Genomic DNA, 27,436 nt, shown 5'->3' with positions numbered 1-27,436 from the left:
CCTGTGCAGCAGCTCGCTGGCTGTGCGCGTCCGGGCCACGGCGCCTGCAGGAAGCTCCCGGGAGCCACGCAGGGAAGCCCCAGGCTCGGTGGCCACCTCCTCACTGCTGTTGCTGCGCGTGTGGTACCCTGTGCTCAGCGGGCTGCCTGTGTCCCCCGTTGCTGTGCTCAGCGGCTCCTCGGCCCCCAGCCCGCTGCGGGAGGTAGAGCAGGTCACCGAGGCTGCCTGCCCTCCGCTCTGCCCCTAGGGCCCAAGGGGACTCGTGGTCCCCAGTACACAAGGGCCCAGCAGGCCACACACCTCCTGGTCTGCATAACCCCAAGCACACCGGCTCTGGCCAGGTGGGGTGGGTCCCAGCTGCCCCCCCACCCCCGTGCCCCGCCGGCCAGCACCGACCTTGATGCCGTACTCGGTGCGTCTCGGGCCCCCAAGCAGCCTGGAGGTGTGGCCTCGGCCTCGCTGAGGTACAGTTGGTCCACCAAGCTGCGGCGCACCTGTCTGCCCTGTTGGGGGTGAGGGAGCTGCTCAGAGCAGTGGTTTCGGGGGGCAGAGCCCCAGGGGTTGAGGGGGGCACAGGCTCTCACCTCAAGCAGCTCCTGCGTGTACAGGTACCGCTCGGCGCGCAGCACGTCGCTCATGGCGCGGTGGTGGCGCGTGAAGGTCAGCAGCCAGTCCGTCAGGCCGTCCACCAGCGCCCCCGCCAGCACCCACAGAAACTGCACGGTGCTCAGCATGCGCTGCATCACGTGGCCGCGGCCTGCGGGGCGGGACGCTGCAGCGGCCGCCAGCTCCAGCCCCCCAGCCCCATAGCTCCCAGCCCCGTAGCCCCAGCCCCAGGGTGCACGTACCAGCTGCCGTGGCCTCTTCTGGGCCGGCCGCTGGCTCCGCCCCCCGGCCCGGGCCGTCTCCTGCGCACAGGGGTGCTGGTCAGCCCCCGCCCGCGTGCACCCCGTCCCCCGCCACGCACCTGGCCGCACGCACCTGTGGGCGGCTGTCCTGGCCCGTCCCGCCTCGCCTGCTCCTCCCGCCGGCGCCTCAGCACCGTCTGCGCGTTGGTCACCCACGCCTGATACGCCATCTGCGGACCAGGCCCTCGGCTCAGCGCCCCGCAGCTGGGACGGCAGACGCCGTCGGCCCACCTGTGAGCGCCCGAGGAGGAGGCGGGCGTCCGGCCGCCACTGGGGCCCTCCAGCCAGCATCCTGCTCCGGGGCAGGAAGGGCCCCGAGGGGCCGGGGCGCAAAGGCAGCTGGCACAGCCCTCCAGCGCAGACGGCCATCACTCCCCACGAACTAAGGGCCCAGAGACAGGCAAGAAGCCCTCGGCCCGGCCTTCCGGCAGACGTGCGTAACCCTTCCCTGAGGCAGGGCCACCGGTGGCCACCGAGGCCTAGATGGTCAGAGTGGTGAGCTCAGGAGGCCGGGGACAGAGGGGCACACAGCGGCCCGCGACCTGTGCCTCCCACAGCCTGCTTGCCCATCTGACTGGTGGGCTCTGGGGGTCTGAATGGTTCTAGGCAGGCCAGCCAGGGAGCGGGTGTCCTCCCCACGCCGCGCTGTGCAGCCCCAGGAGCCCATGCACAGGGGAAGGCAGGGGACCCTCCCACCTCACCTGGAAGGCGCTCTGTGCCGATGGCCTGGGCTCCTCAGGCAGGGTCTCCTCCTCCTCACTGTCCGACTCAAACAGGAAGTAGTCCCCCGAGTGGATGACTGCAGGCAGGGTGGGGCTGAGGACTGTCCCCCCAACCCCAGGGCACTGGGCCCTACACCCCCACCCGCCTCTCAGCTTCATTTCAGGGCAGACCCAGTGACAGGCGTGTGAGTGCCCTCGGCATCCCGAGACCCATGGGCAGAGGCCCGCGTGTCCCTCCCCCACAAGGGACAGCCTGTACGGGCTGGGGTCAGCCGACTGGGGGACAAGCGAGAGCAGTGACACGTGAACACCAGACAGGACAAGAGGGACACGAGGGCGGGGCTGGGGACCAGCTCTTCCGGGTCTGGGTGTCGGAACGAGGGGAGGCGAGACAGAGCCTGCTGTGGGGCCCCGGTGGACTGCAGGCCCGGCCCTGTCTATTGCAAGGCTGGGGTGAGGCCTAGGCAGAAGGCCCAGGGACACAGCCAGACGGGGCCACAGAGCAAGTCCCCTCGTCCAGAAGGCATGCAGCAGCTGAGAAAGCAGCGCCCAGGCACGGCAGGCCAGGCTAAGGTGGTACCTGTGGCGTGGTCCAGCCAGGGCCGCCACCACTGACTCCGTGGGGAGGAGCCCCCTGGACTGCCAGGCCCTGTGGAGGGGCGGGGCGGACATGAGCCGGCAGGGAGAGGCGCGGGAGGGCGAGGGCAGCGCCGACGCCCACCGCCTCTGCGAATGGAGAAGCCTCACGGTGCCATGGGGCGTGGAGGGCGGCCCGCAATGCAGACAGACTGTGGTGGGCTGGCCATGTGGCCTGTAGGGACACAGTGACCACACGGCACGGGACAGACGGGCGGGAAGGCCTACGGACAGCACGTGGCACAGACGCGCTGAAACACGGGGGCCCCTCCAGCCCACGTGCTCACCTGGCTTCTGGGCGGGGTCTGCGGGGTCCTGGGGCTGGCTGGGGCCCGCCCGGCTCTGCCGGTGCTTCTCTTGCTTGGCGCGGATACGCTCCATCCTGGGGTCGGAGGCGGCTCTGAGCACTGAGGGGACGAGGACAGCCCGGGTGCCCCCCGCCCCTGAGGGCACCTACTGCCTTTTCAGCTGGGCCAGGGACTTCTCCTCGGCCTTGCGGTGGAGGTCGATGCTTTTGAGGTTGGCGGCATTGTACAGCGCAAAGCCCCTGTGGGGAGACGGTGTCACCCTGGGGACACCGAGCTCTGGCTGCACGGCTCCCGCACCTCTGGGTTCGGCCCCAGCTCAACACCCCCCTATCGTGTGCTAGGGTGGGGGGGGGTCAGCGCGGGGGGGTCGTCCTGTGGCTGCGCCCCTCCAGCCAGCACCAGAGCGGGGGGCCAGGGTCGGGAGGCGCCCTGAGTACCGTGTGGTGACAGAGCAGGGACGCGCGGCCCAGAGGGACCCGTGGTCTGGGCTGACCTGGAGGCCTGCAGGGCGGTGGCCTGGAGCTCGGCGCGGACATGCAGGAAGTAGCGGCTGAGGAAGACGCGACGCTGCAGCAGCAGGAACAGGAAGCACACGCTGTCCCAGAGCACGCCGGCCTCCTCCACGGGCAGCAGGCAGTCCCGGTCCCTGCTCAGCATCTCCTTGGCTGCGGGACATGCCGGGCTCAGGGCAGGGGGCCCCGGCCACAGGGCGTGTCCCCCAGCCCGGCCCACAGCACGCCCCCGGCCCACTCACGGTCGTAGTAGCCTTTGACGGTGCACACGAGGCTGAAGAGCTGGACGACCCAGCAGAAGCTGCTCTGCATCTGCTCCACGAAGACGCACGACAGGAGCTGGGGTGGGAGGGAGGTCAGCCCCGGCGGCCGGGCGGGGCGGCCAGGCAGGCGGGGCGGGGGGTGCGGGGCGGGCACCAGGCTCACCGAGAGCATGCTCTTGGAGATGATGACGGTGACGTTGTACAGAATGAGGCAGTCCCACAGCACGAGGCGGGTGCGTGCGCACCCCTGCAGCAGGCCGGTGCCGAAGAGCAGCAGGTAGAAGCAGGCCAGCAGGTAGCCCAGCCCGAAGACGCTGACGCGCGTGGCCCCCGTGACGAACACCACCACCAGCACCAGCCAGAAGAGGTAGCGGAAGACGGCCACCTTCAGCATGTCGAGGTAGGACCTGCCGGACAGGGCATCACCACAGCAGCTGGGCCACCCCGCCCCCTGCCCAGCGGCCTCGGACCCGGGGCGCTTGTGGGACGCGCCCCCTGTGCCGCTGTGAGCCCAGGCCCCGCGCAGGCACTGCTAGAGGGCGGGGCGGACGCACCTGCAGTAGAGGAAGTTGGGGACGTTGCTGGACTCGCCCAGTGGCAGCTCCAGGCGGTCGGTGTTGACGCCAGCCACGAGCTGCCACTCCTCCGTGCGCTCGGCGCAGAACACCTGCCACTGCTGGGAGGCGCAGAGCAGCAGCAGGAAGTCGCCTGCGGGCACACGGGAGACCGCTGGCTGCGCGGGGCATAGTGCACAGCCGGCCGGAAGCCCACGTGATTGTCTGCGGGGGCTCACGGGGGAGCGCGATGTCCACGCGTTAGCATGGACACCGGGGGACATGCCCGTTGGCGGTACCTGTCCCCACGCCACAGAGGCATCGGCGCCCGCACCCACCCTGCCCCCACCCCCACGGCGCAGGTCTGTGTGGCGGGGCGTACATGGAGGAGGGGAGCCTGTCTCAGGAGATGTCCCCGGAGGACAGGGCACTGTCGTGGGGCACGGCCCCTCCGGAGACCCACAGGGCTGTTGGCCAGCCAGGAAGGCCTAGATGCCGTGCGCCTGGCAGGCGAAGGCGGGGCTCAGCTCAAGGCCTGCCCGTGCAGAACCTCCATGCCCTCCTGTGGGGCTGGCAGGCAGCCCGTGGGCCCGAGGCGTGGGCACTCACTGATGAGGCCGGTGGAGTCGGGGGCTCGGAGGAAGTCGGGCAGGTACAGCCACTTGATGAGCGCCGAGTTGATGGGGACAGCCTGGCTCCAGCGCCATGGGTAGTCTGCAGGCGCAGGGAACGCGTGAGGACCCCAGCGCAGGCCCGCGGGCCTCACTCCCACCCACACTGTCGCGCCTCAGTCTCCAAACACCCGCTCTCCTGCTCGCAGCACACAACAGACTCAAGCGCCTTCCTCAGGCATCTGCTGGCCCAGGCCCCAGGGAGGGGACCTGCAGGGAGCCAGCCGGGGAGTCCCAGGCAGGCCTGCCAGGTGGTGGAGGGGACACGGAGGGTCCCCGAGGTGGCTTTGGTACACGCCTCCCGGAGTGGCCAAGACAAAACATAGGGTCACCACAACCATCGGCGAGAACGCAGAGAAACCAGGTCCCACATCCACCCCTGGCAGGGACGTCCGTGGCCGCACCGCACGGACGCCCCCGACAAGGTCCCCGCAGAAAGCACATGCCGGCAACACCTGCACCTGCCAGGGCCCAGAGGACACGGCTCCGTCCGTCCCGCACGGACAGGGTTTGGCACCGGGAACGGCGTGGGACACCGGCCCCCACGGCCGTCCAGATGCACCCCGGCTGCGTCTGCCGAGCGTAACAAGCCAGCACTGAGGCACCCTGGGGCACGATCCTAACTCCGTGACATGGGGGACGGACATCCGTGGTTGCCCAGTCTGGGAAGGGCCCACATGACCCCAAGCTCGGGGTGTCGGGGAGGCCTTAGGGAACCGCCATGCACCTGTCAGAACCCAGCGAATGAAGGTGACCACGTTATGAGCTCCAGAAAATGCCCTGGATGCTGGGGACACAGGATGGGTCCACCCGGACAACCCGTGTGTGACAGATGCCTGGGAACGGGGAACAGAGGAGCCACCTGAGCACCTGGAAACAGTGTTTTGCCTGAAAAAAACTCCCCAAGCATCAAGCACCCTGGGGGGGCCCGGATCTCGTTTCTCCGCTTCGGCCTGAGGGACAGGAAGGGGCGCGCCACGGGGCAGAGAGGGCTCCCAGCTGGATGGAGGGCGCGGGCAGGGCAGGGCCATGTGCAGGCACAGACAGGATGTGCTGGGAAGGCGGCGGGCTCACCACAGTTGCCCGGGGCTCCCAGGACCAACGACAAAGCAGCAGCACCCAGTGTCCCCACAGGCAAGAGCAAGTGGACTCATCAGGGACAGAGGACACGTCAGCAGGGATGGAGGACACACCAGAGGAGGCAGAGGACACATCAGAAGGGCTGGAGAACATGCCAGAGAACATGAAGGACCCGTAACCGCAGAAGCAGAAAGTCGTCAGTATTAAATCCAGCGAGTGACCACCCAGGCGGCTCCGCCGACGGAGGCTGCAGTCAGCCCGGGGGTCCAGGAGGAACAGGACGTGCACAGAGCCTCGGGGGAACCCGCAGTCAGCACTGCCCCCAAGGGACAGGGAACGGCCCCCAAGAGGACACACACCAGCCCGCGGAGCCAGACACTTCTCGGCTGTGGTGGGCCCGCCTGAAGGGTATCATCGCCTGGTCTGACAGACACGCCACAAAGTCCAGTTCCGGCCCCTCGAAGGCTCCAAGGCCCTAACAGGCACACTGCGGGGCTGAGCCAGCACAGAGGAGAGAACACGCCGCCTAGGACAGCCACCCTGGCGAAGGGCACTTGGGAAGGTTCTACTGTACCGATCCTGTGTGCCTGGTTCTAAACCAGCACACGAAACAGGGGCGAAGGACAGACCCAAAGACACGTAGTCTCAAATGCGTTTGGCTGACGAGCCTGATGCAAGGTGACGTGCTGCAGCATCACTCCTACGACATCCTGGACAAAGACGCAGTGGACACTGTCCCCTCAGCGTCTGCCGTGTGGGGCAGGGATGTGGGGTGCGAACAACCCCGTCTGGCCTGCCTGGGCCCACGGGGAGGCCACAATGGGCCTTTCAGAGCCGCGGACGGAGCGCGGCAGTGGTGGAAGGCACCGGAAGTGGGAAGAAAGCCGCGCACCTTTCCATGGACCAGCTGGCTGACAAGTGCACCGGGACAGCGAGAACGTCCACGGCCCGCCCAGGAGTCAGCGGACGTGGACACAGCACATGCGGACGGCACAGGGGGCAGTGGCCCCTGCACTGGGGGACTGGGGACCCGGGAGCACCCAATGGATGACTGCATTCCTTGGTGCAGGCCGTGCCAGGGACACTGTACCGCCATGCGCTGCGCCGGCCCCAGCGGGAGCAGCCGGCAAACCCAGGGCCCAGAAACCACCCAGAGCAGAGGGGACAAGAGCAGAGCACGGCCAGGTGCAGAACACCACCACGGCCCCCCAGAGGATGAGGCCAGGTCCGGGGCCGAGCAGGATGGACGGCCGCACCGGCCCCCACCCAGGCACCCACCCTCAGGGTGCGGGGCTCACAGACCCTTGTGTGGCCCTGACGAGGGCACGGCCGCCCCTTGCGTGCCACCTCCAACTTCCCTGACTGCTTTGCATCGTTCCCAATAGAATGCCGGGAAAAAACAAACACCGGACACCAAGGGACGTGAAGGGGGCCAGCCCTTCCACCCTCCCGGGGATACCGTAGCCGCCGCCCGGCACGCCAGCCCCCTCTGTGCTGGCCGCCCGCTCACCGAGGCACAGGGCCGGGGGGATGCCCAGACACAGCAGGTACTGGTACAGCAGGAACAGTGCCAGGAAGAGGCAGTAGTTGGGCCAGAGGCGGGCGATGGCGGCCCGGTGCCGGCGGGTGAGCAGAGCCACCAGCCAGCAGCCGTGCAGGATCACCATGAAGTTCATGCGCTGTCCGATCACGGTCACGGCCATCAGGAAGCAGATCTGGGGGTGGCGGGGGACGGGGGCGCACAGTGAGCTGCTGGGGTTGTAGGACGTCCGCTCCCCACTTCTGGGCAGACTGGGGGGTGGAGTGGGGGCAGCCGCCCGCAGCCCACACCGTCCTGGTGCAGGTACCACCTCCACCATGCAGGGCCAGGGCGGGGTGGGGAGGAACCACGGCTCAGGAAGTCCCAAGCCCATTGGAGACACCTGACGCAGCGTCCAGCCGAGGTCCCAGACCCCCACCCCTTACTCTGCGAGGGCAGGTCCGGCCTCTGGGAGGTCCTTCCCCCGTGCCCCCCGCAACCCCAAGGTGGGCCTGGAGGGCCTGCACGTCACAGATGTCCAGCAAAGCCCACACAGAGGGCGCCACAGGCCCCCGGTCCTGCCCAGGGAGGGGTGGGGGTCGACACGGGGCCTCACCTCTAACCCAAATTTGTAGAAGAAGAAGTTGACGAAGTACTTGAAACAGCTAAGCAGGTCCTTGTCCAGCCGCTGGTGGGTGCCGTCGGCGCAGACGGCCTGGGCAGGCAGCGGGCCCAGCTGGTGCTGCCGGCGGTGGTGCTCCTGGCGCCGGTAGACGACGGCCTCGAACACCAGCAGCAGTAGGACCTGCAGGTGGTTCTGGGGGGGGGCGGGGTCACGCTCCACCCGGCCCCCCGACCCCCGGCCCCATGACCCCGCGGCCCCTGGCTCACCTGGATGTAGCCTAGGTTGGGGAAGCCCTTCCGCACTCCAAACCAGTTGGCAGGGTCGACGGGCCCCCGGTACAGCAGGGACTGCCTGATCTCCGTCTTCTGCAGGTTGGTGCTGTTGAGGAGGGGCTGGGGGAGGGGAGAGTCAGCACCTGCTCCCCACACCCCGGGAGCTAGACAGTGACCCCAGGACGGCCCACCCTACCCGGCCCCCAGTGAACATCAGCCACAACTCCGGACAGGTCCAGGCCAGACCCTGGTGACCCCCACCAGAGACATAGGTGGGCCGTCAGCCTGTGGCCAACCTTAATAGGGAAGGGGACAGCATGTCTGGGGACAAGGTGGCCCAGGCAGGGGCTGGCGGGGGAACAGAGGGAGAAGCCCCCTCCCCACCTCGGTCCCCACCAGCTTGAGCTCAAGGGCCGTCCCTGGGGAGCCTGGAGGCCCAGGAGGTGGGGGCGCGCTGTGGCTGCACCTCAGAGCAGTTGCTGGAGTACTCGTGGGGGCTGACGACCTTCAGCTGGTACAGCATCTTGCACACGATGATGACGCAGGTCCACACAGTGCACAGGCAGGAGGCCATGGGCCGGAAGCGCGGGTAGGGCAGGGCGAAGGCCCAGAGCACAACCAGCAGCAGGTTCATCACCGACACCTGGGAGGAGGCGGGCAGGCTGGGGTGGGCGCGGCAGCACCCCCAGGGAGGCCCCCACACCGTGCTCCAAAGGGGGGGGGGGTGTCCAGCCCGACCTTACCTCCTTCAGGGCCACCCACACGGTGTACAGGGCCACCAGCTTGAAGACGTGCAGCTCCAGCAGGCGGCGCAGCAGCACCTGCACGCGGGCGAGGACGTCCGAGAAGCCGGAGGCCAGGTCCAGCAGCCGCTCGGCCACCAGGCCCCACTTGCTGGCTGCGACCAGGGGGTGAGGCTGTGAGCTAGGGGGGCCCACAGGGGTCGGGGCAGAGGGACCCCAGGCCTGCCCGTGGGACTCACCTTCCGGGCCCTGCACGGCCGGGCAGGGGCCCGCCGGGCTCATCGGCCCCTCCTCCCCAGCGTCCTCCTGCAGCAGCAACGGGGTCCCACTGACCGGGTCCTGCCTAGGGTGGGCCCCAAAGCATCACTTTCTACCCCAGATGCCACGCTCGTCCCCACGGGCCCCTCCAGTTCCGCCTGGGAGCGGAGGGTGGTGTGTGCCGGGGGAAGAAAGCCCTCCCCGCACCCCACCTCCCCGCTCTGTCCCCCCATCCGCTGGCCGCACGGTGGGAACCCACCGGCCTCCTTCCCTTCCCCCGTGCCAAGATGGGGGGCATCCTGCAGGCCCCCCGCCCCCGCCGTGCGCCTGGGGCACCGTCCGCACCCAGGGGGCCGCGCACCTGTGGGCCCAGCGCGGGAGGCGGCGGCCGGGCGGGGGCACGCGCTCCAGGTCAGTGAGCCGCATGAACGGCCGGTGGAAGCAGTGCAGCTGCAGGATGCAGGCGAGCAGGAAGAAGCCGGGGACCAGGATGCTGGAGAAGAGCTCCGACACGCCGAACTGCTCCAGGCCCAGGTCCCCCAGCCTGGCGTGGGGCGCACGGCGGTCAGACGCGCCCGCCGCAGCACCTACCCGACCGCCCGCCCCCGACAGCCCCCGCCGGGCCCCCGCTCACTGCTCGTCGGTGAGGCCCGTCAGGTTGCGCCAGTACGCGGGGAAGTCCTGGAACTGGAAGGTGTAGACGGCGATGAGCACCAGCATGGTGTAGGCCACCACCAGCCACCAGAACAGCTTCAGCAGCTTCCTCCAGAGACTGTAGTAGACCTGGGGGGGCCGGCGAGACCGGGGGGCACGGTGAGACCCGGGGGCGCAGGGGCCGTGCCCGCCGCCCCGCCACCCGCCCGCCGCACCTGGAAGAGGGTGAGGCAGAGCAGGAAGAGCAGCATGTACACAATCTTGTAGACGACCAGGCGGCCGGCGAAGCTGACCACCACGAACATGCCAGCGCACACGTAGATCCAGTACTTGGCGTACAGCCCGCTCACCAGCTCCCCCAGGCTCTGCAGCAGCGTCCGCGCCCGCCTGGGCTCTGCGGGTCAAGCCGGGGGGCAGCGGGGTCATGGCTTTCGGCAGGCAGGAGGGTGCCGCCGCTGCCACCCCCCCAGCGGCCCCAGCTCTCACCTGCGTCCCCCACGGTGACCTCCGTCGGCGCGGCAGGGGTGTTCGCCTTCCTCAGCAGCTTCTCCTTGACGAACTGACGCAGCAGGAGCCAGAAGGTCAGCAGATACAGCAGCTGGGACGGGGCAGGGGCCAGTCACCGGGGGCGGCTGGACCCCCCACGAACATGCGGGCCGGGGACAGCGCCGGGCACCTGCCTCCCTGTGGGCCCAGACCGACCCCCCAGAACCTGGGGAGATGGAATCCGGCTGACCCCACCCGCCCGGCGGGGGCACAGACGTCCAGACACAGTGGCGCCCCGTATACGCCACCCTCACACCGGGACATGAGCTCCACGGAGACGCAGGCGCGGCGTGGGACCCAGTGGCGGCCGTGTCAGGGACGCAGGGACAGCACCCCCGAGGACACAAGGTCATCATTCACTCATCTACGCAGCCGCTGTTCTGTACTGGCTGCATGGGACCCCACGGGACAGCAGACAGGCCCTGCCCTCCCGGAGGTGCCATGTCCATGGGGGAGCTGGCAAGGGAGCCGACAGCCCCATCAGGGACACTCACCCCAGGAGGGGGACGTTGGGGGAGGGGGACTCTCACCATGGCGCCAAGGTCCAGGCATGGGTAGTGGGTGTGCTCCAGCCCCAGCTGCCTCAGGCTGACGGGGCCCAGGGTGGTGGGCAGCTCGGGACGCAGGTCCATGGCCCACACGTAGCGCAGGCCACAGAGCGCCAGCCCATAGAGCAGGATGAAGGGCGAGCAGAGCATGGCCAGCTGGTGGCGGCTGCGCACAGTCCAGATGAGGCAGGCCCAGAGCAGCAGCACGAAGGTCAGCCAGCTGTGGTATGTGATGCTCCACACCTGGCGGGCCAGGGCTGGTGGGCGGGGCTGCATGGCCTGGCTTGCCCACACCCAGCCCTGCTCCGTTGGCCCTGCTCCCTGGGGACTGCTCCCCGAGCCGTGCCCTGTGACGGCGCACATGCACGCCGTGCACACATACCCATGCACACACGCGTACACACACGCCCATGCACGCACACATACGCGCGCACACACACAGGCACACGCACGCCACCCAGCTCGCAGCCCATCAGGACATAGCTCCGTTTTTGACCACCAGGCACCGGGCTCTGCAAGACGTGGCCACCAGCCACCTCCCAGGACATCCCGAGAGAACCAGCATGAGGGGCCCCCCACAGCTGCCCAGGCCGGCTGCTCCTTACCATCATGGCGATGAGGGCACACACGTAGCTCTGGTTCATGATGAGGTGACCCAGGCTGTGTAGCGGAGATGTCTCTCGAGGCTCTGCCAGCCCGGGCTGCACTGAGGGGGGAGGTGACAGAGGTCACCAGGGAGCTGGACCCTAGCTGGGAAGCTCCACCATCAACAGGGGGAGCCCCTCGGCCACCACAAACTCTGCCCTCAAGGGCAGCGGCCAGTGTGGAGCAGAGGGTGCTAGGGGCAGAAAATGCCAGCAAAGGGCTGGGCTCCTGTTTGACGCTGGTCCCTGGCCGTCCCTAGTCCCATTCACCATCTTGGTTTCCAAGACTAAGAAAGGACAGGTCGGACAAGACAGCCCTGACCTCTTCCAGCCCCAGGCACGGGCAAGTCCCCAGAGCACCAGCAACTCCATTTCTTGATTCATGCAAAATGGAAACCGAGCCTTAAGGGAAAAAGAGAAGTGCCCAGGAAAATGCCCGGCCCTCTCCATGGGGCTGCTGTGGACACACAGCTCCCCCGAAGACAGCTGGCAGCCCTGGGTCCTGGGCCAGCCCAAGAGGCAGCAGGTGCAGAGGGGTAGGAGACCTGGGGCCTCCAGCAGGGTCTTGGGTAGGCAGCCTGACCCCATGCTCCCTGGGTGGCCCCTGGATGGCCCCCAAACCTCGCAGCTGGAGGTCAGTGGAGCAAGACCACCCCAGGCCACCAGGGGGCAGCACCAGTGCACCTGCAGAAGGCGGTGTCCCTGGGCAGCCCGGGACATACTACGGCACTCACAGGGGCACTGGCGGACGGGGCTGTGGCCGGTCAGGTCATGCACGGTGCAGCTGTCGGTGCCCCCGTCTGAGCCCGTGGTCGGGGGCAGCATGTGCTGCAGAGGCAAGATGAGACCCCGTGAGCCAGGCCCTCGGCAGGCAGGCTCCAGTGCCGCAGCCCAGGCCGGGCTCCTCACCTGGGCAGCCCCGTCCTCCTTGGTGGCTGCAGCCCTGGCCTGGCCCCGGGGCCATTGGTCCACCTGAGCCAGCTCCACCTCCTGCTCCTTGTCGCTCCCAGCCGCCTCCTTCCTCTGCAGAGACCAGCTGACGCTCAGCTCCCACCCCCGACGGGATGCGTCCGGGCAGAGGGCACTGGCCCCCAGCACTCACCTGGTCCAGGGGCTGGTGCGGGCGCAGCTTGAGGAGGGAGGCCACGGTGTAGTAGAGAAGCAGCAGGACACCGGGGCTCACGTAGATGGGCCAGTCGTGGCTCGGATCGAGGACCAGCGCGTTGGAGCAGTTGCCGTGGGCCACGAAGGCCTTGAGACCGAACACCCTGCCAGGGAGGGTGAGCCGCTGCGTGCCGGCCGAGGGGGACCCGGGGACCGGGCAGCCAGGGCCCGGGGCGGAGGTGGGGGGATGGGGCCTGTGTGGGGAGCCTCACCTGGCCCAGATGCCGGCAGGGGGGAGCATGGCTTGGGCGAAGGGCGTCTGGTAGCAGTAGACGCAGACGAGGTGGCCAGCACAGAAGCAGCCAACGGTGACACAGAGCGCGCTGAAGCCCAGGGGGCTAATGGGAAAATGGCAGGCCCACCAGGTGCAGGTGGCCAGAAAGACGAGGAAGTAGACGCTGGAGAAGGCGGAGGGGTGGGCGATGCCTGCGGGGCGGGGTGGAGGCAGTGGGGTCTCCGTGGCCCGAGGGAGCTCGGCGGGCTGCTGAGACCCTCCCCACATGGCAGATGCTGCTGGGGTCCCTGTCCCTGGCCCCGCGGGTACCTGCTAGCGCGAGCAGCACAATGGCCAGGGTCCGCCCCGCGGCCACCAGCAGCCAGTGTGCTGTGATCTGGAACCGGGTGGCCAGCCGTGACCTCCGTGTGGGGGCCGGCGCAGGGGCTCCCTGAGGCCCCACTGGGGAGCCACCGTCCACTTCCCTGTCATCATCATCCTGCCAAGGTCATGAGAAGGGGCAGAGATCAGGGACATGGCACTGGGGCCGCCCAGTGGGGAGGGGATGGGCTGCTGGCTGGGCATGGGCCACGCCGTGCTCTGTACCCAGAGGTCTGCCCGCCACCAGGCTTCCCAGAGGCTGCCCGCCTCAACCCCAAGACGCTCCCGCCAGGCCCGGCACGCGAGACCACTGACCCCTGCAGACAGGCCTCACACTACTCCAGAACCCCACAAGGGCCTCTTCTTTATCTTTCCCTCTAGCCGGGGGGCCCCCAGGTTCCCACATGTGTCCTCAGAACCCTGGCTCCAGAGGCCGCGAGTGGGGGCTGTGAGGAAGAAGGCAGCGCGCACACGGCAGCCCCGCACTCCAGTTCACGGAGCGCCGTTCCGTCCACGCCCCTCGGTCCCAGGGCTGACAGGAGCATTTTCCTCTTACACAGAAATGGGGGTGCGGAGGAGACCCCGAAGCCACCCAGTGTGACCCTGCTCCCTTTCTGCTGCCTGTGGGGTCCTTGGACAGCAAGGGGCGGGCGGCCTGCCAGGCCTCACCAAGGTCAGGGCCTCCCTCCCTGGCCCGCCTTCAAGGTTTCCCAGAGCGAAGCTGTTTCCCTGGGCGCCCAGCGCCCCCCCCCCCCCCGCCCCAGTTCCCGCCTGTTAAACAGGCGCCATGCCCGTGCCCTTCCCAGAGGATGGTACCCCACACCTAGCCTGCGCTCACAGGAGCCAGACGACCTGCTCCCACCCCGGCTCGCGCCTCCTAGCTGTCCGGCCCTGGGCAAGTCCCCTAACCTCTCTGTTGTGCCTCTGTCCCGTGGGGGTGGGGACCAGACGGGTCCTGCCCTCACAGAGCCTGGGGGGTGGAGACCTCAGGGAGAAGCCCTTAAGCAGAGCCTGGAAGGAGGGAAAGGAGGGAAAGGGGCAGGCAAGGGAAAGAGGGGAGCAGGACAGCAGCCAGGCCTGAGCTCACCCCACCCACAGCTGGCCGTGGCCCTGGGAAGGCATCTGAGCGCCTGTGGAAAGTCAGTGTCCGTGGGAACAGCGGAGGCAGCTGCTAGGCAGGAAGACAGGTGCTCGGGGGTGTCCCGCCGCCAGGCCCAGCCCCAGCCCCGGCCCCGCAGTTCCCTCCGGAGCCACAGGGGCCTTGGCGGGAGCTTCTGCTCTCCTTCCCTCCCCATCCCCCTGCAGCCCATCAGACCCCAAAAGCATGCCTGTCCGTGCATGTGACAGGCAACTCTGTGCACACACTGTCCCACGTGGGGCGTCATGTGTGTGCACACATGGCTCTGGGCTTTAAAACCCACACCTGTGGAGGGTCCCCCGCCCCCAACCTCACTCTGAGATTGTCTACACCAGCCACCCCGGGTCAACACGACGGTGCAGGCTCTCATTAGCCACTGAGGACAGAGACAAAGTGACCTGTCCCAGTCACGGGGCAGACCAGGGTCCAGCCCCCAACGCCAGCAAGGCAGTTCTGGGCTGTGAGGGCCACATGCAGCGGCTGTCCCTTCCTGTCCCCTCCTGTCCCCCCCCCCCAGATCTCAGACGGAGCCAGCCCCTTCGTGGCGGAGCTGTTCTGGGAAGCCCTGGTTCCACGAATAGGGAAACCAGAGGCAGCCATAGCTTGAGCAGCCCACACGCCCTCCCCAGGGAGAGGACGGGGGCCACTGGGGGGAGGGGCCACGGGGGAGGAGGGCACCCCAAGGGACGGCAGCAACCTGAGCCCCTCAGAAAGTGGGGTGCCAGCCTTGCCCGGTAGGCTGGGGACAGGGACAGGCAGGACAGCAGGCGGGGACAGGGGCACACTGAGTTGCCCCCAACATGGAGGGGCGCTCCCTGACAGCCAGCAGGTCACTCCCTGCAGTGATGAGTCCCTCCTTCCCTGTGGCCTGGAAGGACCCCCTGGAACAGTTGCTGAAGGCACAGACATGACTTGGGGTCCCCAAAGTCCCCCGAGATGGACCCCTGCTAGGACCAAGTCTCAAAGGCACACCGGTGGCACCACGTCCCAGAGAGGGGACACACACCTCCCATGCCTCATCTCTTCACAGCAAGCACACACTCTTTCAACGAAAAGTCCACATTTGTGTCAAGAAAAAGTCAAATTGTCCTCTGACGGCCAGAGCCCGGAACAGCGTCCTCCAGCACACGAGCCCCGCCCGCCTCCAGCCCTCACCAGCTCCTGGGTGCGCTGCCTCCGCTGTGTTTCCCAGGCGAGGCGCCCACAGAGGCCGAGGCACACAGAGGAGACCACCAGGACACCGAAGTCAGGGGCCACCAGCCGGACAGCATTGGGGATGTCCTTCAGGTCCAGCCTGGGAAGGGCAGGGAGAGCCCACGGGTGGGTCGGGGAAGGCAGGTGCCAGGCAGGGGAGGAGGATGGGGGACCCAGGGGAGGCAAGAAGCATGCTTACCTCGTGACCCCCACGTGCCGGGAGAGGCTCTCCCAGGGGCTGCCTGTGGGGAGAGACACAGAGCAGGGTCAGGCAGTGAGCACCAAGCAGCCGTACTCCCTGCCACCAAGAGGCCCTGGGAGCCCCACGGTCACAGGACATGGCTGGGCTCGGGGCAGCGCGCGGAGGGCTGCCTTCACTTGTAGGGAACTAAGGCCCAGCCAAGGAGAGCCAGAGGCATCGAAGGCCCGTGCGTCCTGCCTGGCACAACGGGGACTCCCAGCCGCGAGATGAGGCCTAAGTCGTGGGGGCCGGAATGGGGAGGCCTATGAGGGAACCACCGGGGCCAGGGCACCCCCGAGGCGCCTGGCTTCTCTCCGTGGCCCAGCTTCTAAACAGCAGGATGGGCACCGTCCCCACAGAATGGAAGCAGGAGCCCGGGCGGGGCAGCGTCGGGGAGCGATGCTAGGCAGGACCCAGGCTGTGCGGGGCTGAGGTCGAGCCCGCCTGGAGCTGGGAGGGCGGGCACCAGCGGCAGACACTGTCCACAGGATGCAGGGCACAGGGCAGAGGGCTGGGCTGTGCGGGGCGCGGAGGGCCACCGGTGCCCCAGCTGGTCTCTTCGCTGCAGAGACAGATGCTGGTAGATTCTGGGGTCTGGAATGAGGACCAGCCGACACGAACCTGGGCCACGTGGGGTGAACGGGAACTGTAGACGGGCACTCAGGGCCTTCCCCAGGACTGCAGTCCCCCCTGTCTCCCCAGGCTCCTGGCTAGCTCAGGAAGGCCATCCCGACCCAGGGTCACTCACAGCTGGGTCCCAGAAGCTGGTCCAGGCGGGGCACAGTGTGGAGGCATATCTGGAAGATCAGGTGGGCTGCCAGGAAGAGGAGGCTGAAAACCAGCAGGGCCTGGAGGAGGCGGCCAGTGTGGCCTGCGGGCAGAGCGGGCAGGTGTGATGCTGGGACAGGGCCCTTGTTTCATCATCCTGGGGGTCCCAAGTTCCTCCAGAGCCCACTGGGGGGGGGACCGATTCCAGGAGCTGGGCCCCGGGCACAGGCGGCCCCAAACAACGGCCCCGTGTGCCTTGGCCATGAGCGGGGAGGCTGTGGCTGCAGGGAGAGGTCTGCACACCCGGCCCGCGCATGGGGGCCCACGGAGTCCTGTCGCCGCCACAGCTCTGAGCGGGCGGGCGACTCACGCCCCGTGCAGGAAGCTGACCCCGACGCCCACGCCGAGCTCTGGAACCTGCCATCAGGACTCGGGCCGCGGACGCTTTCCTGGCCGCCGGGCACTCCCCCACCCCGGGCTCGGGGACAGGTGTCACACTTGCTCCCGCCTGAAGCTGCAAGGCTGCAGGGCTCGGGGTCCCTGCTCCACCCCGTCTCCCAGGAGGGCCCAGCAGGGGAGATCCCGCGAGTGCTGGGCCTTCACCCCCTGCCCCCCGGCCTTGCAGAGGGAAGCCAGGCTCAGAGAGGGCAAGGGAGCCCCAGCAGCCCAGGCAGCTCTCAGATGACCTCACGGCTGCTCCTTTCTCGGTCCCTCCCCGCCTCCGCCCCTGGGGGCAGGGGTGAGGGAAGGGGAGAGCAGGGTGGGGCGGGCAGAGCACTGGAAAGGACTGACGGAAAATGAACAGAACGTCTGGCGTTCGGCCCTGGCTGGGCAGCTCTGCTCCGAGCACCAGGCCAAGAGCAGGGGGAGGCTGAGGCCTCCCAACTGGGGGGGCGGGGGGCTACCTGCAGGGGGTGGGGCAGGGCTCAGCCACTCCCGCAGACCCAGGAAGCCCCAGCAGGGCGGTGCGGTGGGAGCACATGGCCCACCAGAGGCACCCCTGCTCGCCCCCACAGTCGCACCATGCTCCGGGGCCACAGATGCCTGGGGACACCCTGGGGTCCGCCTCGCGGTACTGCTGGGCCCGAGGCCCCAAGTGCCAGGCTGCCGGGCTCCTCGTACACTCGGAAACCGGTGGGTCCGGGAGGGGCCCTCGGCAGGATGGGGTCCCACCTGACTCCCCTCTGACCGGCTTCCTCTCAGACACCATGCAGCAAAGTGTCAGACATCACCACGTCCCCACTGTCCTCTCCTTCTCACCCCAAGCTCCCTCCTTGGGTGGCCACACAGTGTCCTGGACCACGAGCCACCACCAAGCCCAGAGCACTGGCCTCGTGGTTCCAGCTCCCTGCCGGGCAGGGCTGGGTGAGCGTGACAGGGGAGAGGCAGGAGGCCGGGAAATCCATGCCTGACCTAGCCTGCTGACCCCACTAACCAACGCTGGGGGCTGTCCCACACTGCCCCCCTGAACTCCATTGCGACCTCAGGGAGGCAGGCTGGCCCCCCGGATCCACTCATGAAGGGCGGCCCGGAGGGTGGGGGGAGGTCTGGCAGGGGAGGGGGCGCCAGGGCACAGAGCAGCGGCTCCGGCTCTGGGGGGGGTCCAGGCAGCCCGCGCCCCTTGTTGGCATCGCTGGGGCCCAGAAACGACCCCTCCTGCAGGAACAGGGACAAGAACTCAGGCCCTCGGGGGAACAGGAATGGGGCTAGTAGGCTGGGGACCCCAGGAGCAGAAATCCTGGAGACCCCCAAAACCAGCCTGACAGTCCCCTCCGCAGGGACCCCTGTTCCCAGCCACAGCTCAGGGACCACCGTCCTTCCACCTCTGGGCCTTCCCACGCTGCCCCCTCCACCCTGGCCCAGCCAGCAAACTGCCGTCCCCACGGGCCTTGCTCACACGGCCTCCCCTTCAGGCCAGGCGTGGTGTCTACACCAGCCGTCTGCAGACCTCACCCCCCGCACGCCGACAGGAGCCTGGCTCCCGGGGTGCACACGGGGCCTCGGGAGGACGTGCTCTGGGACGCTGGGGAGGGGTGCTGCAGCCGCAGCAAGAAGGCTCTTGGGGGGTGCGGTGGAGGAAAGGGACAGGGCAGAGCCTGGGTTGTGAGCTCTCCCCACAGGCCCAAGATCGCAGGATGCTTGTGTCCCAACGGACGAGCAGTCACACATGGGGACCCACACCCCTCCCCGCGACACACACCAGGGACCCTCACGATGCCGCCTGCTCACAGAGCTGAGCACATGGGTCCTCCCCATCAGGCCACAGGGAGAGCCGCAGCCACCAGCTCCTGGGGGGCTGGGAAGCCTGGGGGGCAGGGTTCTAAGGCAGAGACGGGGTCTTAAGTCCCTAAGTGTTAAGGGGACAGCTGGTACTGACCCCAGAGGACAGAGCTGGAGCAGCCCCAAGGTGACCCACGCCTCCTCAGGCACAGGCCGCTGTGTTCCCCGCGGACGCCCCGGTAGGGACGTGGGACGGGGCCAGGGGTCAGCACCCTCGGGGCCCAGGCAGCGTCAGACTTTCCACCAGACGCCACTTAGGCCCGGCCTCCACACACCCTACGCTCGAGGGCAGGGTCCCAGGCACGGGCAGGTCTCCCAGTTCCCCTCTTCCACCCGGAAAAACCAGGCAGCCTCCCTGTTCCTGAAGGGCCTCCAAGGGCGGACAGACAGAGGTCAGGCGGGGAGTCTCCCCACCCGGCCCCCACCCCAGCCAGGGCCCACCTGCCCCCACAGCCCATGGCAGGAGAGGGGCGCTGGCTCCGGGAAGGGAAGGGGAGGGCCCTGTGGGAGGTGGGCCCTGGCGCCTGAGCTGGGAACCGTGGACAGCTGCAGAGAGCTGGCCTGGGTGAGGGGCTGGCCTGGGGCCCCGGCGGCTCTCAGCCCTGCCCCCGCCGAAGCCCCGGCAGTCCTCTGCTCCCAGAATTCCACCTACACTGCCAGACCGGCACCCAGGCAAGGAGGGAGCCTGATGGGGACCAGAGTCAGAGGCACAAGGTGACACTTGACGGTCCGTTGCTGGCTGGGACGACGGAGGAAGGGGCCATGGGTGCCTCCAGGACCCCAGAAAGACGAGGAAACGGACCCTCCCCTGGAGCCTCCAGAAGGAAGCAGCCCTGTGACGCTGTGAGCCTGGCCCAGGAGCCTGAGCGGGGGAGGGGTGCTGCTCCGGCCCCCAAGACCCCGAGGCAGCCGGCCAGCGGCACCCGCATCTCCTGGAGGCCGTGTCTGCGGGCCTGTCTTGCTCACGGGTCCTCAGCTGACGTGGCCAAGCCGGTGCTCGGCTCTGCTGGGCTACGTCCCCACACGCCTCCGCCAGCACTGGCTCTCCTGCTGTGGACAGCCGGCTTCGCTCAGGGACCCCTGTTCGAGCCTGGGTACCTCTCTTCCCCATCCAACCCGGAGGGGGCCTTCCCGCCTACAGAGGGCAGAGCAGCCTTTGGAGACGTGCCCCTGCGCACTCCCCTCCCCAAAAGCCGGGGAACCGGACCCTGAAGCACGGAGCGGGCAGGCGGCAGGAGCCCAGACTGGAGGGTCCTTTCAGCACCTCTGGACCCCATCCACCCGTCTCACCTGTCCACACCTGTTCACGGGGGCCTGCCTGCACCACGGGGCAGGGAGCGGGGCACAGCCCCATCCCCTCCGGCCCGGGGGCCCCTGAGCTGGCCTCTCTGCTCCCGGCCCTTCTTGGACAGCTCCCTGCCACAAGCCCACGTTCAGCACCTCCTGGGGGTGCAGTCCCTGAAGGTGTCCCCCATCTGTTCGTCTGGTGAACAGAGGAGACTGAGATGGTGCCCACCGTGGTTACAGAGAAACCCCGCAGAGCTCAAGCAAACACGGGAGGAGCCTGACCTGGCGGTGGGGGGCGGGGTGCGGGTCAGGGGAGCGAAGCTGCAGCCGGAAGTAAGGGGTCGGCCGGAGCCTCGCCAGGCACGGGGTGGGGAACGGGAGAGGGAGCCCGCAGGGAGACAGGCCGCCCTGGGAACAAGGGGGATCGGTCCAATGACCCCCCACTACCTCCAGCATGCCCCTGTGACACGCAGTCAGGAAGGAGACGCTGAAACTAGTCCGGGGCTGGCAAAGGAAAAATGAAACCTGGGGCCACTCGTCCTTCACCCTGCCCACTAAACCGCCCAGGACTTCTGCGGAGAGCACATGCACCCCACACCCCCCCATGTCCGGCCAGTCCTTGTGGACAAAGAGCTCCAAGGCCCCCGTGCCCCCACCTGGCAGGAGCCAGCGCCCAAGCCCTTTACCTGGGATGCCGTGTCGACAGGGGCCCGGAAACCAGGGCAGCAGCAGCAGGAACAGCAGGTAAACCAGAGAGAGGGCGTTGAAGCGGGCCAGGCAGGCTGCGGGGAGGAGACGGCAGTTAGCACGGCCACAGCGGGGGGTGGGGCAGACCCCAGACGTCACCCCTGATCGTCCCCAACGCCGCCCCTACCATCACCCCCGGGACATCACCCCCTGATCGTCCTCAACACCTTCCCCCACCAGCATCACCTGCTGATCACCCCCAACACTGCCCCCCAGCATCACCCCTAAAATCACCACCTGATCACCCCTAACATCGCCCCCCACATCACCCCGACATCACGTCCCCAACACTGCCCCCAGCATCACCCCCAGACATTAGTCCCTGATCATCCCCATCACCACCCCCAAAATTACCCCCAGAAATTACCCCGATCGTCCCCAACACCGCCCCCCAGCATCACCCCCTAAATATCACCTGATCACCCCCAACATCGCCCCCAGACATCAAGCCCCCCAGTGGTCCCCAGCCCACTGGACATCACTGCCAACCATCATTCTAACATGCTGCCCTTGGCATTGTCCCCAACACTGCCCCCCAGTTACCTCTCATCTCCCGCCCGGATGCCGGCTCCCTGCGGCCAGAGCAACCCCGCTAACCTGTGACCTGTCACGTCTCAGGATTCACACGCTGTCTACGGCGTCCCGACAAACACTTGTCACCTGCACTCAGAGCCATAGCTCATGCTGCCGCGTGTGACTCAGGCACATGCCGCCCCGCCTCTGCCCCTCGGGCAGACAGGGACGAGCTGGCTGACTTTGCTAACTTACTTTTCCTCTTTTTTTAAACATTTCATAGTTTCAGGGGCACCTGCGAGGCTGTCGGTGAAGCGTCCGACTCGGTTTCAGCTCAGGTCACGATCTCAGGGTCGTGAGATCGAGTTCCGCGTGAGGCTCCGCGCTCAGCAGAGTCTGCGGGACACTCTCTCCTCCTGCCCCTCCCGCTCGGGCTGTCTCTCCCTAAAACAAATGAATCTTCAAAAAATGAGTAAAATAAAATCTTACGGCTTCAGCGGACACACAATGCCGCTGGCTGTCGAGTGAGCCCCGCAGCCGCACGTCGCCCTTGAGTGGAACCCATGGGGCTCGTGGATGTCAGCCGGGCTCCTGGCCGACCCGTGACAGCTGCCCGCGTGCCCACAGCCTGCTCCCGCCTTTTCTCTCGACCCGCTGTGTCTCCACCAGAACCCAGGCCGTGGAGTCCCCCGCAACCCCACCAACACCCTGCCCCATGTCCAGGCCCGGGGTCACAGCAGGGCTGTGCACACCTCTGCCTGTGTGTCCCCTGTCCCCACCTGGCCCCGACCAGGCACTGGGGTGTGGCAGAGAAGCTGAGAGGAGGGGACAGCAGGAGCCCCAGCGAGGGAGGCAGACCCCTGACCCTGCAGCCTGCATGGACACCGTGCCCCAGGCCTCAGTTTCCATGTCGGTACAATGGGGTTCACACGACCCGCCTGAGGGCTCGGCGGAAGGGTGAGGCGAGGGGCAGAGCTCAGGGCTGGGGCACTGGTGACCAAGCCCCCGACTGGATGGGGCCTCCTCCTTCCACCACGCGCAGGTTGCAACCAGCTCACCAGAAGTAAGTTTCACAGCAACTGCGGATTTTCCTTTAAAAAAAATCCATCTGATCCAGCCCCAGAGCGGGAGGGAAAAGCATTTAAGGCAAAGGCTTCTAAAGTCCCTTCCAGTGCTGCACTCTCCAGGCCCAGGTTCGGCCTCTCCCCACCCCACAGCGCTGGCCCTGGCCTGTCCCCAGAGAGGGTGGCACCCCACCCTCGTACCAGCCAGGCGGCGTCTGTCCTCCCCATGGCCCAGCTAGCCAGCCACGCATCTGTATGTCCATTAGTCCTTCGTCCACCCAACTAACCTGCCCCGAGGATGGACCTGCCAGGCCCCGTGACACTCTGGGAACACCCACGGGGGGGGGGGGGGGGCTACGCATGGCGGGGGAGGGGGGAGCACACCAGGAGGGCAACTGCTGTTCGGCACCGCACAGCCTGGAGGGAGGACAGGATTCCTTCCTTCACATTCCCTGGGCCTGACTTGGGAGCAGCCCAAGGCTGGGCGGGGGTAGGGCTTCAGACGTGACGTTCTGGGGACGGGTGGCAGAGCCGGCTGTGCCGTACTGAGAAAGCCCTTCGTGGCTGAACCATGCTCTTGAACGTGGGGAAGATGGGGATGCCTGGGCGGTCGGTCAGGGAAGCGTCTGCCTTTGGCTCAGGTCATGATCCCCGGGTCCTGGGATGGAGCCCCGCACTGGCCTCCCTGCTCAGTGGGGAGCCCGCTTCCCCCTCTGCCCCACCCCCAGCTCCCGCTCTCACTCTCGAAAAATAAAATTTTTTAAAAAAATGGTTAAGATGTTCAATTTTATACTCTGTATCTTTTTTTTTTTTTTTTTTCATTTTTAAGTGCTCTCTACACCCCACCTGGGGCCTGAACTTACAACCCCGAGATCCAGGCTCACATGCCTGCTGCTGGGCTGGCTCAGGGGAAGTGCGTGTGACTCTTGACCTCAGGGTTGTGAGCTCAGGCCCACATCGGGTGTAGGGATTACTCCAGAATAAATAAATAAAATTTAATAAATTTTATATATATATATAAAATAAATATATAAATAAATAAATAAAAGAGTTGTGTGTCCTACCGACTGAGCCAGCCAGGCGCCCCATGTTTTATGTGTTTTACCAAAATAAACATAAACAAACAACCAGCAAGGACATCAGAAACTCAAATCCGAGAGGCAGGGGCTGCCTGAGCCCGTCTGCTGCTACCGGTGGAGCCCAAGGCATGCGGCCCCGTCCTCTCCCCACACCCTGGCCCAGAAGGAGAGCATCTCGGAGAAGCTCATGTGCCCAAAGCAGGAGGTCAGAGATGAAGAGTTGGGTCAGCAGGGTCAGAGGTCAGAGGGCCGGGGCATGGCCGGCGGGGGCAGGGACAGCCAGGTGACCCCCACCCTGCAGCCCGGAGCCTCTCACTCCTTCCTTCACTCACGCACCCAACACGCATGACCTGCCCAGCTCCGCAGATGGGGACACAGCAAGAAAGGGAGGGTCTGTGCGTGCCCCAGGGGGTGGGTCTCCAGCTCCCCGAGGCACCCCAGGATGTCTGGGGGGCGGCCCGCCCGGCCCACACATAGAAGGCCTGTGAGCCGTCCCTGACTGCTCTGCCTTCATCGGCCCAGCCAGGAAGCTGGTACCAAGTAGGCGGGTGGCGCCCACACAGCCCTCCTGGACGCTGGCCCGGGGTGGGGGCGTGAGCGGGGAACCGTGGCCCGCTGGCTCCCAGCGCTGGCAGGGCAGAGGTGCGGCTGGTGGAGCAGAAGGGGCTTGGGTCCTATTCCCAGCCGACAGCCCTCCCCCTGCTAGCAGGGGCTGGGGACAGGCCGGGGAGCAGGGGCAGCCCGCTCAGCTGTCCCCCTGTCCAGATGCGGATGGGGAATGTCTCAGAGGGGAACGGCTCCCGTGGAGGTCCAGGCAGGACTTAGGTCCAGGCTCCTGGCTCTGCAGCCAGCGTCCAGGGCTCCTGGTACGCGCCACGCAGCCATGGAGGCTGCCGGTGAAGTGCCTGTCCCTGCAGAGAAGGCCCCGGCATTAGAGCGCTGCCTGGAGGCGGCAGCCTCTCCTCTGGCCTTGAAGACCAGCTAAGACTGGGAGGAGGTGAGAGGAGGTGCTGGTCACCCCCAGGCTAGAGCAGAGAAGGAAGGCTCGGAGCTGGAGGGGAGGGGAGCAGCTGCCCAGGAAGCTCCCACCTCCCCACCAGAGCGGCCAGTGACCTCATGGGGGAAATATGCCTTTTCCTGCGCCAGGAACAATAGGTTGGGGGTGGGGAGAGACAGCCCTGCTGGGCAGGAAAGGGCTCCCTCCTGCCAGGACCCCTCACCCAGAGCACATGCTTAACCCTTTAAAGACCCTCGGGGAGCATGCCAGAGCCCGGGGAAGGCCCATCCAGCAAGCGCTCCACTGGACCTTTGTCCTGTAGGCGAAGGAACTGGGGTCTGGACAGGCGAGACACAGACCCCTGGGCTCAGCCACTGCCAGGTCAGGAAGGGGAGGCGGAGGGCCAGCAAGCCTACGGGACCCCACACAGCCCAGCGGGGACATTCCCTGCAGAGGGCTAGACCCCATGGCCCCCAGGGAGACAGCACACACCCCACTCGGCACACAGTTCCTGGAACGTGTTCCCTGAGGCTGGCCTGTGGGTCAGGGGGCCCAGACCTTCCCCACCCCAGCCCTCCTGTGGGAGCCTGAGTTCTGAGCCTCAATTCCCCTATCTGTAAAGCAAGCTGGACATAGCACGCACAGCAGGAAGGACTGTGGGGGTGGCGGGCGGGCACTTCCCAGGCCAGCAGGGTCCTCAGGCAGGCAGGTGTCTCCAGGCCCATGCGAAGGGAGGCTCCAGGAAACATGTGGCCGGGGAAGCGCACTGCCCGCGGGACACACAGGCCAGCACTGCCCCCCAGGGAGCAGCAGCAGAGTGGAATGGCTCTGGGCAAAGGCTGGTATGGGCTCAGGGACCCCAGGGGCTCACAAGGGCCCCAGCTGACATGGGGCAGTGGCCCTGATGTCACGCCATGGCCCCTAACGGTGTGGAAGCTGAAAGGACAGCGTCCCCGGGAGAGGCCAGGAGGCCTGGATGGCGGAAGGCACACAGTGGTCAGCACTGTCCCGGGGCCCCTAAGAGGGGAGGATGGCTGCCTTGACACGCAAATGAGGAAACTAAGTCCGGGACCGGGGCTCCCACCCCCGCCCCTCAGGAACGGTGCAGTTCCAGGGGACCAAGACAGGACAGGCTGCAGGAGACATGCGGGGCGGGGACAGTTGGTCGGGGACAGTTGGTCGGGACTAGCTGGGTCTGTGAGGGCAGCCATCAGTGGCCAGGGTTGGGGGCGCCAGGCCGGGGCAGAGCTGCCCCCTACCCCGCAGCCCCTCCCAGCAGAGGCAGGGCCCCGAGGGAGGCCGGGCACTTCCTTCCACTGGGGTGAGGCCCTGAGCACCCGGCCTGGACCCCTGGGTCCCAGGGATGCGGGCTGAGGCCAAGGACTAGGTGGTCTGGAGGGAGGTGGGCTGCAGACCAGCAAACTGGTCTCACCCCCCTCTGGGCTTCCATGAAACCAGGGAGCCCAAGGACCGGAGTCTGGTCCGCTGGTTCCATCTCTGCTCTGCCTACTTCCTCAGCTGGGGACGGGGACCCCAACAGTGCAGGGACCATGGCCATGGGAACAGCGCCTGGCGTGGGGCAGGAGAGGGCGACTGTGGGCCCGGCCCTGGGGCACCCAGAACCCACACCCACACAGGAAGATTCCTCACGTGTCAAACAGAAACAGAAGCAGGATTCGCGCCCCAAAGTGTACAAGAGGTTCCGGAAGGTTCTCTCCCCAGTTGCTGCCAGCATCCGCCTGTGCAGAAGGGCCGCTGCGTCTGGCCGTAAGGCCCCCTCTCCCGTCAGGAGAATGTTCTCATGTGTCCCCACTTGGTCACGACTGAACTGACCCCAAAGACGGACGACTGAGAGGAACACACACAGAAGGGCTCACACATGTGGGCCGGGCTCCTTCACACAGGGCCTGCAGGCAGCGGGGGGGTCACCCACGTCCCCACGTCCCCAGGGCAGTGGCAGGAAGAGACTTAGCCTCTCCTGACCTGGGCGGGCACCTTTCTGGCCTGCCTTCTGCTGCCAGCAGGTAGAGCCCCGAGGAGGCCAGGTGGCCCAGGGAAAGGAGGTCAGAGTCCCAGGTGAAAGGAGGTCAGAGTCCCAGGTGACAGCTGCTGGAGTGGGGGTGAGGTGTCCTGGTCCAAGTCTTATGGCCTCCCCCGCCCGCTGGGTGTCCGGGGAGCGCGCTCGCTCTGCCTCGCTTGGCTTGGAGAAGAAACCCAGGAACACCCCTGCTAGCTTCTGCCAGTGGGTAGGGGCGGTGTGGGGGGAGAAATGTGGCAGAGGGGCTGTCTGTTGCCCTCCACCATAGCTGTCCCAGCAGCAGAGCCTCCTGACCCCACAGCACTTGGGTGGCCACACTTCCCCAAGCCCAGATATAGACACGGACCCCAGACCCTGATCCAGAGGTTCCCACAGGTTTGGATCTTCCCCACCTTTCTGGAAGACAACGACCAGCAGGTCGGCCCGGGTCACGGGAGTGAGCGGCCCCAAGCCCAGCGTCCCCCACCTTCTGGACACAAGGTCAGTGGTCACGGAAGGCGAGGACAGGAAGGCAGGACATGGCAGAGCCCCCGTGGGCAGGTGGGCACCCTGGGGGCAGGAGCAGAAGGTAGAGGGTGGGAAAGGGATCTGGGGGCCGCACCGGCCACACTGGCAGCCAGAGCAAGGCCCACAGGCCCTCAGGGAACCCGAGGCTCCTTGCCACCCCTGCTCCGTGCCCCGTGAAGCACCTTCCAGCACACACCCCCGGGACTGTGTCCCCACCGGCCGCACCTGCCCAGAGAGCCAACCCGGGTCCCCTCTCTGTCCCCCGAGCAAGTCCAGCATTGGCCACACACCGGCCTTGGGGCTTCCTGCCCACAGCACGCCCCGCAGTCCCAGGGGCCGGGGGGGTACACGGCACAGCCTC

At 67.1% G+C, this 27,436-nt stretch overlaps 2 protein-coding genes across 7 annotated transcripts in view; both read right to left on the bottom strand.

The window, feature by feature from the left end:
• Positions 1-27,436, bottom strand: part of PIEZO1 (piezo type mechanosensitive ion channel component 1) — a 51,264-nt gene that overhangs the window by 5,492 nt on the left and 18,336 nt on the right. For 2 of the 5 annotated variants that reach the window (XM_047710054.1, XM_047710055.1), the window contains exons 2-37: positions 20,817-20,912; positions 16,544-16,666; positions 15,754-15,796; positions 15,516-15,654; positions 14,310-14,369; positions 13,172-13,340; positions 12,840-13,053; positions 12,566-12,731; positions 12,373-12,486; positions 12,198-12,291; positions 11,425-11,525; positions 10,802-11,062; positions 10,212-10,323; positions 9,941-10,119; positions 9,706-9,854; positions 9,433-9,615; positions 9,053-9,156; positions 8,814-8,968; positions 8,537-8,713; positions 8,065-8,190; positions 7,790-7,990; positions 7,165-7,369; positions 4,513-4,617; positions 3,904-4,057; positions 3,513-3,756; positions 3,329-3,425; positions 3,068-3,239; positions 2,724-2,813; positions 2,554-2,648; positions 2,211-2,279; positions 1,610-1,707; positions 982-1,078; positions 849-908; positions 585-757; positions 397-503; positions 2-193 (exon numbers count right to left, since the gene is read on the bottom strand). In XM_047710054.1, coding sequence (XP_047566010.1) covers positions 2-193; positions 397-503; positions 585-757; positions 849-908; positions 982-1,078; positions 1,610-1,707; positions 2,211-2,279; positions 2,554-2,648; positions 2,724-2,813; positions 3,068-3,239; positions 3,329-3,425; positions 3,513-3,756; positions 3,904-4,057; positions 4,513-4,617; positions 7,165-7,369; positions 7,790-7,990; positions 8,065-8,190; positions 8,537-8,713; positions 8,814-8,968; positions 9,053-9,156; positions 9,433-9,615; positions 9,706-9,854; positions 9,941-10,119; positions 10,212-10,323; positions 10,802-11,062; positions 11,425-11,525; positions 12,198-12,291; positions 12,373-12,486; positions 12,566-12,731; positions 12,840-13,053; positions 13,172-13,340; positions 14,310-14,369; positions 15,516-15,654; positions 15,754-15,796; positions 16,544-16,666; positions 20,817-20,912 — 4,924 coding nt within the window. The remainder of the gene's footprint in view (position 1; positions 194-396; positions 504-584; positions 758-848; positions 909-981; positions 1,079-1,609; positions 1,708-2,210; positions 2,280-2,553; positions 2,649-2,723; positions 2,814-3,067; positions 3,240-3,328; positions 3,426-3,512; positions 3,757-3,903; positions 4,058-4,512; positions 4,618-7,164; positions 7,370-7,789; positions 7,991-8,064; positions 8,191-8,536; positions 8,714-8,813; positions 8,969-9,052; positions 9,157-9,432; positions 9,616-9,705; positions 9,855-9,940; positions 10,120-10,211; positions 10,324-10,801; positions 11,063-11,424; positions 11,526-12,197; positions 12,292-12,372; positions 12,487-12,565; positions 12,732-12,839; positions 13,054-13,171; positions 13,341-14,309; positions 14,370-15,515; positions 15,655-15,753; positions 15,797-16,543; positions 16,667-20,816; positions 20,913-27,436) is intronic. The other 3 variants (XM_047710057.1, XM_047710058.1, XM_047710056.1) reach the window with 3 other exon arrangements.
• On the bottom strand, positions 23,601-27,210 carry LOC125088741 (uncharacterized). 2 transcript variants are annotated; one of them, XM_047710141.1, is made up of 2 exons: positions 26,514-27,210; positions 23,601-26,269 (listed from the first exon to the last, which is right to left on the bottom strand). In XM_047710141.1, exon 2 carries the CDS (start codon positions 25,739-25,741, stop codon positions 24,767-24,769), a length of 975 nt encoding a protein of 324 aa, XP_047566097.1. In that variant the 5' UTR covers positions 25,742-26,269; positions 26,514-27,210; the 3' UTR covers positions 23,601-24,766. The 2 variants fall into 2 exon arrangements, with proteins under 2 accessions (XP_047566097.1, XP_047566100.1); XM_047710144.1 differs by having other exon boundaries at positions 23,601-26,730; positions 26,961-27,210.

This window comes from Lutra lutra, chromosome 17 (assembly GCF_902655055.1).
Source record: "Lutra lutra chromosome 17, mLutLut1.2, whole genome shotgun sequence".
NCBI classification, from domain to species: domain Eukaryota; kingdom Metazoa; phylum Chordata; class Mammalia; order Carnivora; family Mustelidae; genus Lutra; species Lutra lutra.
The sequence above is the reverse complement of the archived record's forward strand: the minus strand, read 5'-3'. Positions and strand labels throughout refer to the sequence as shown.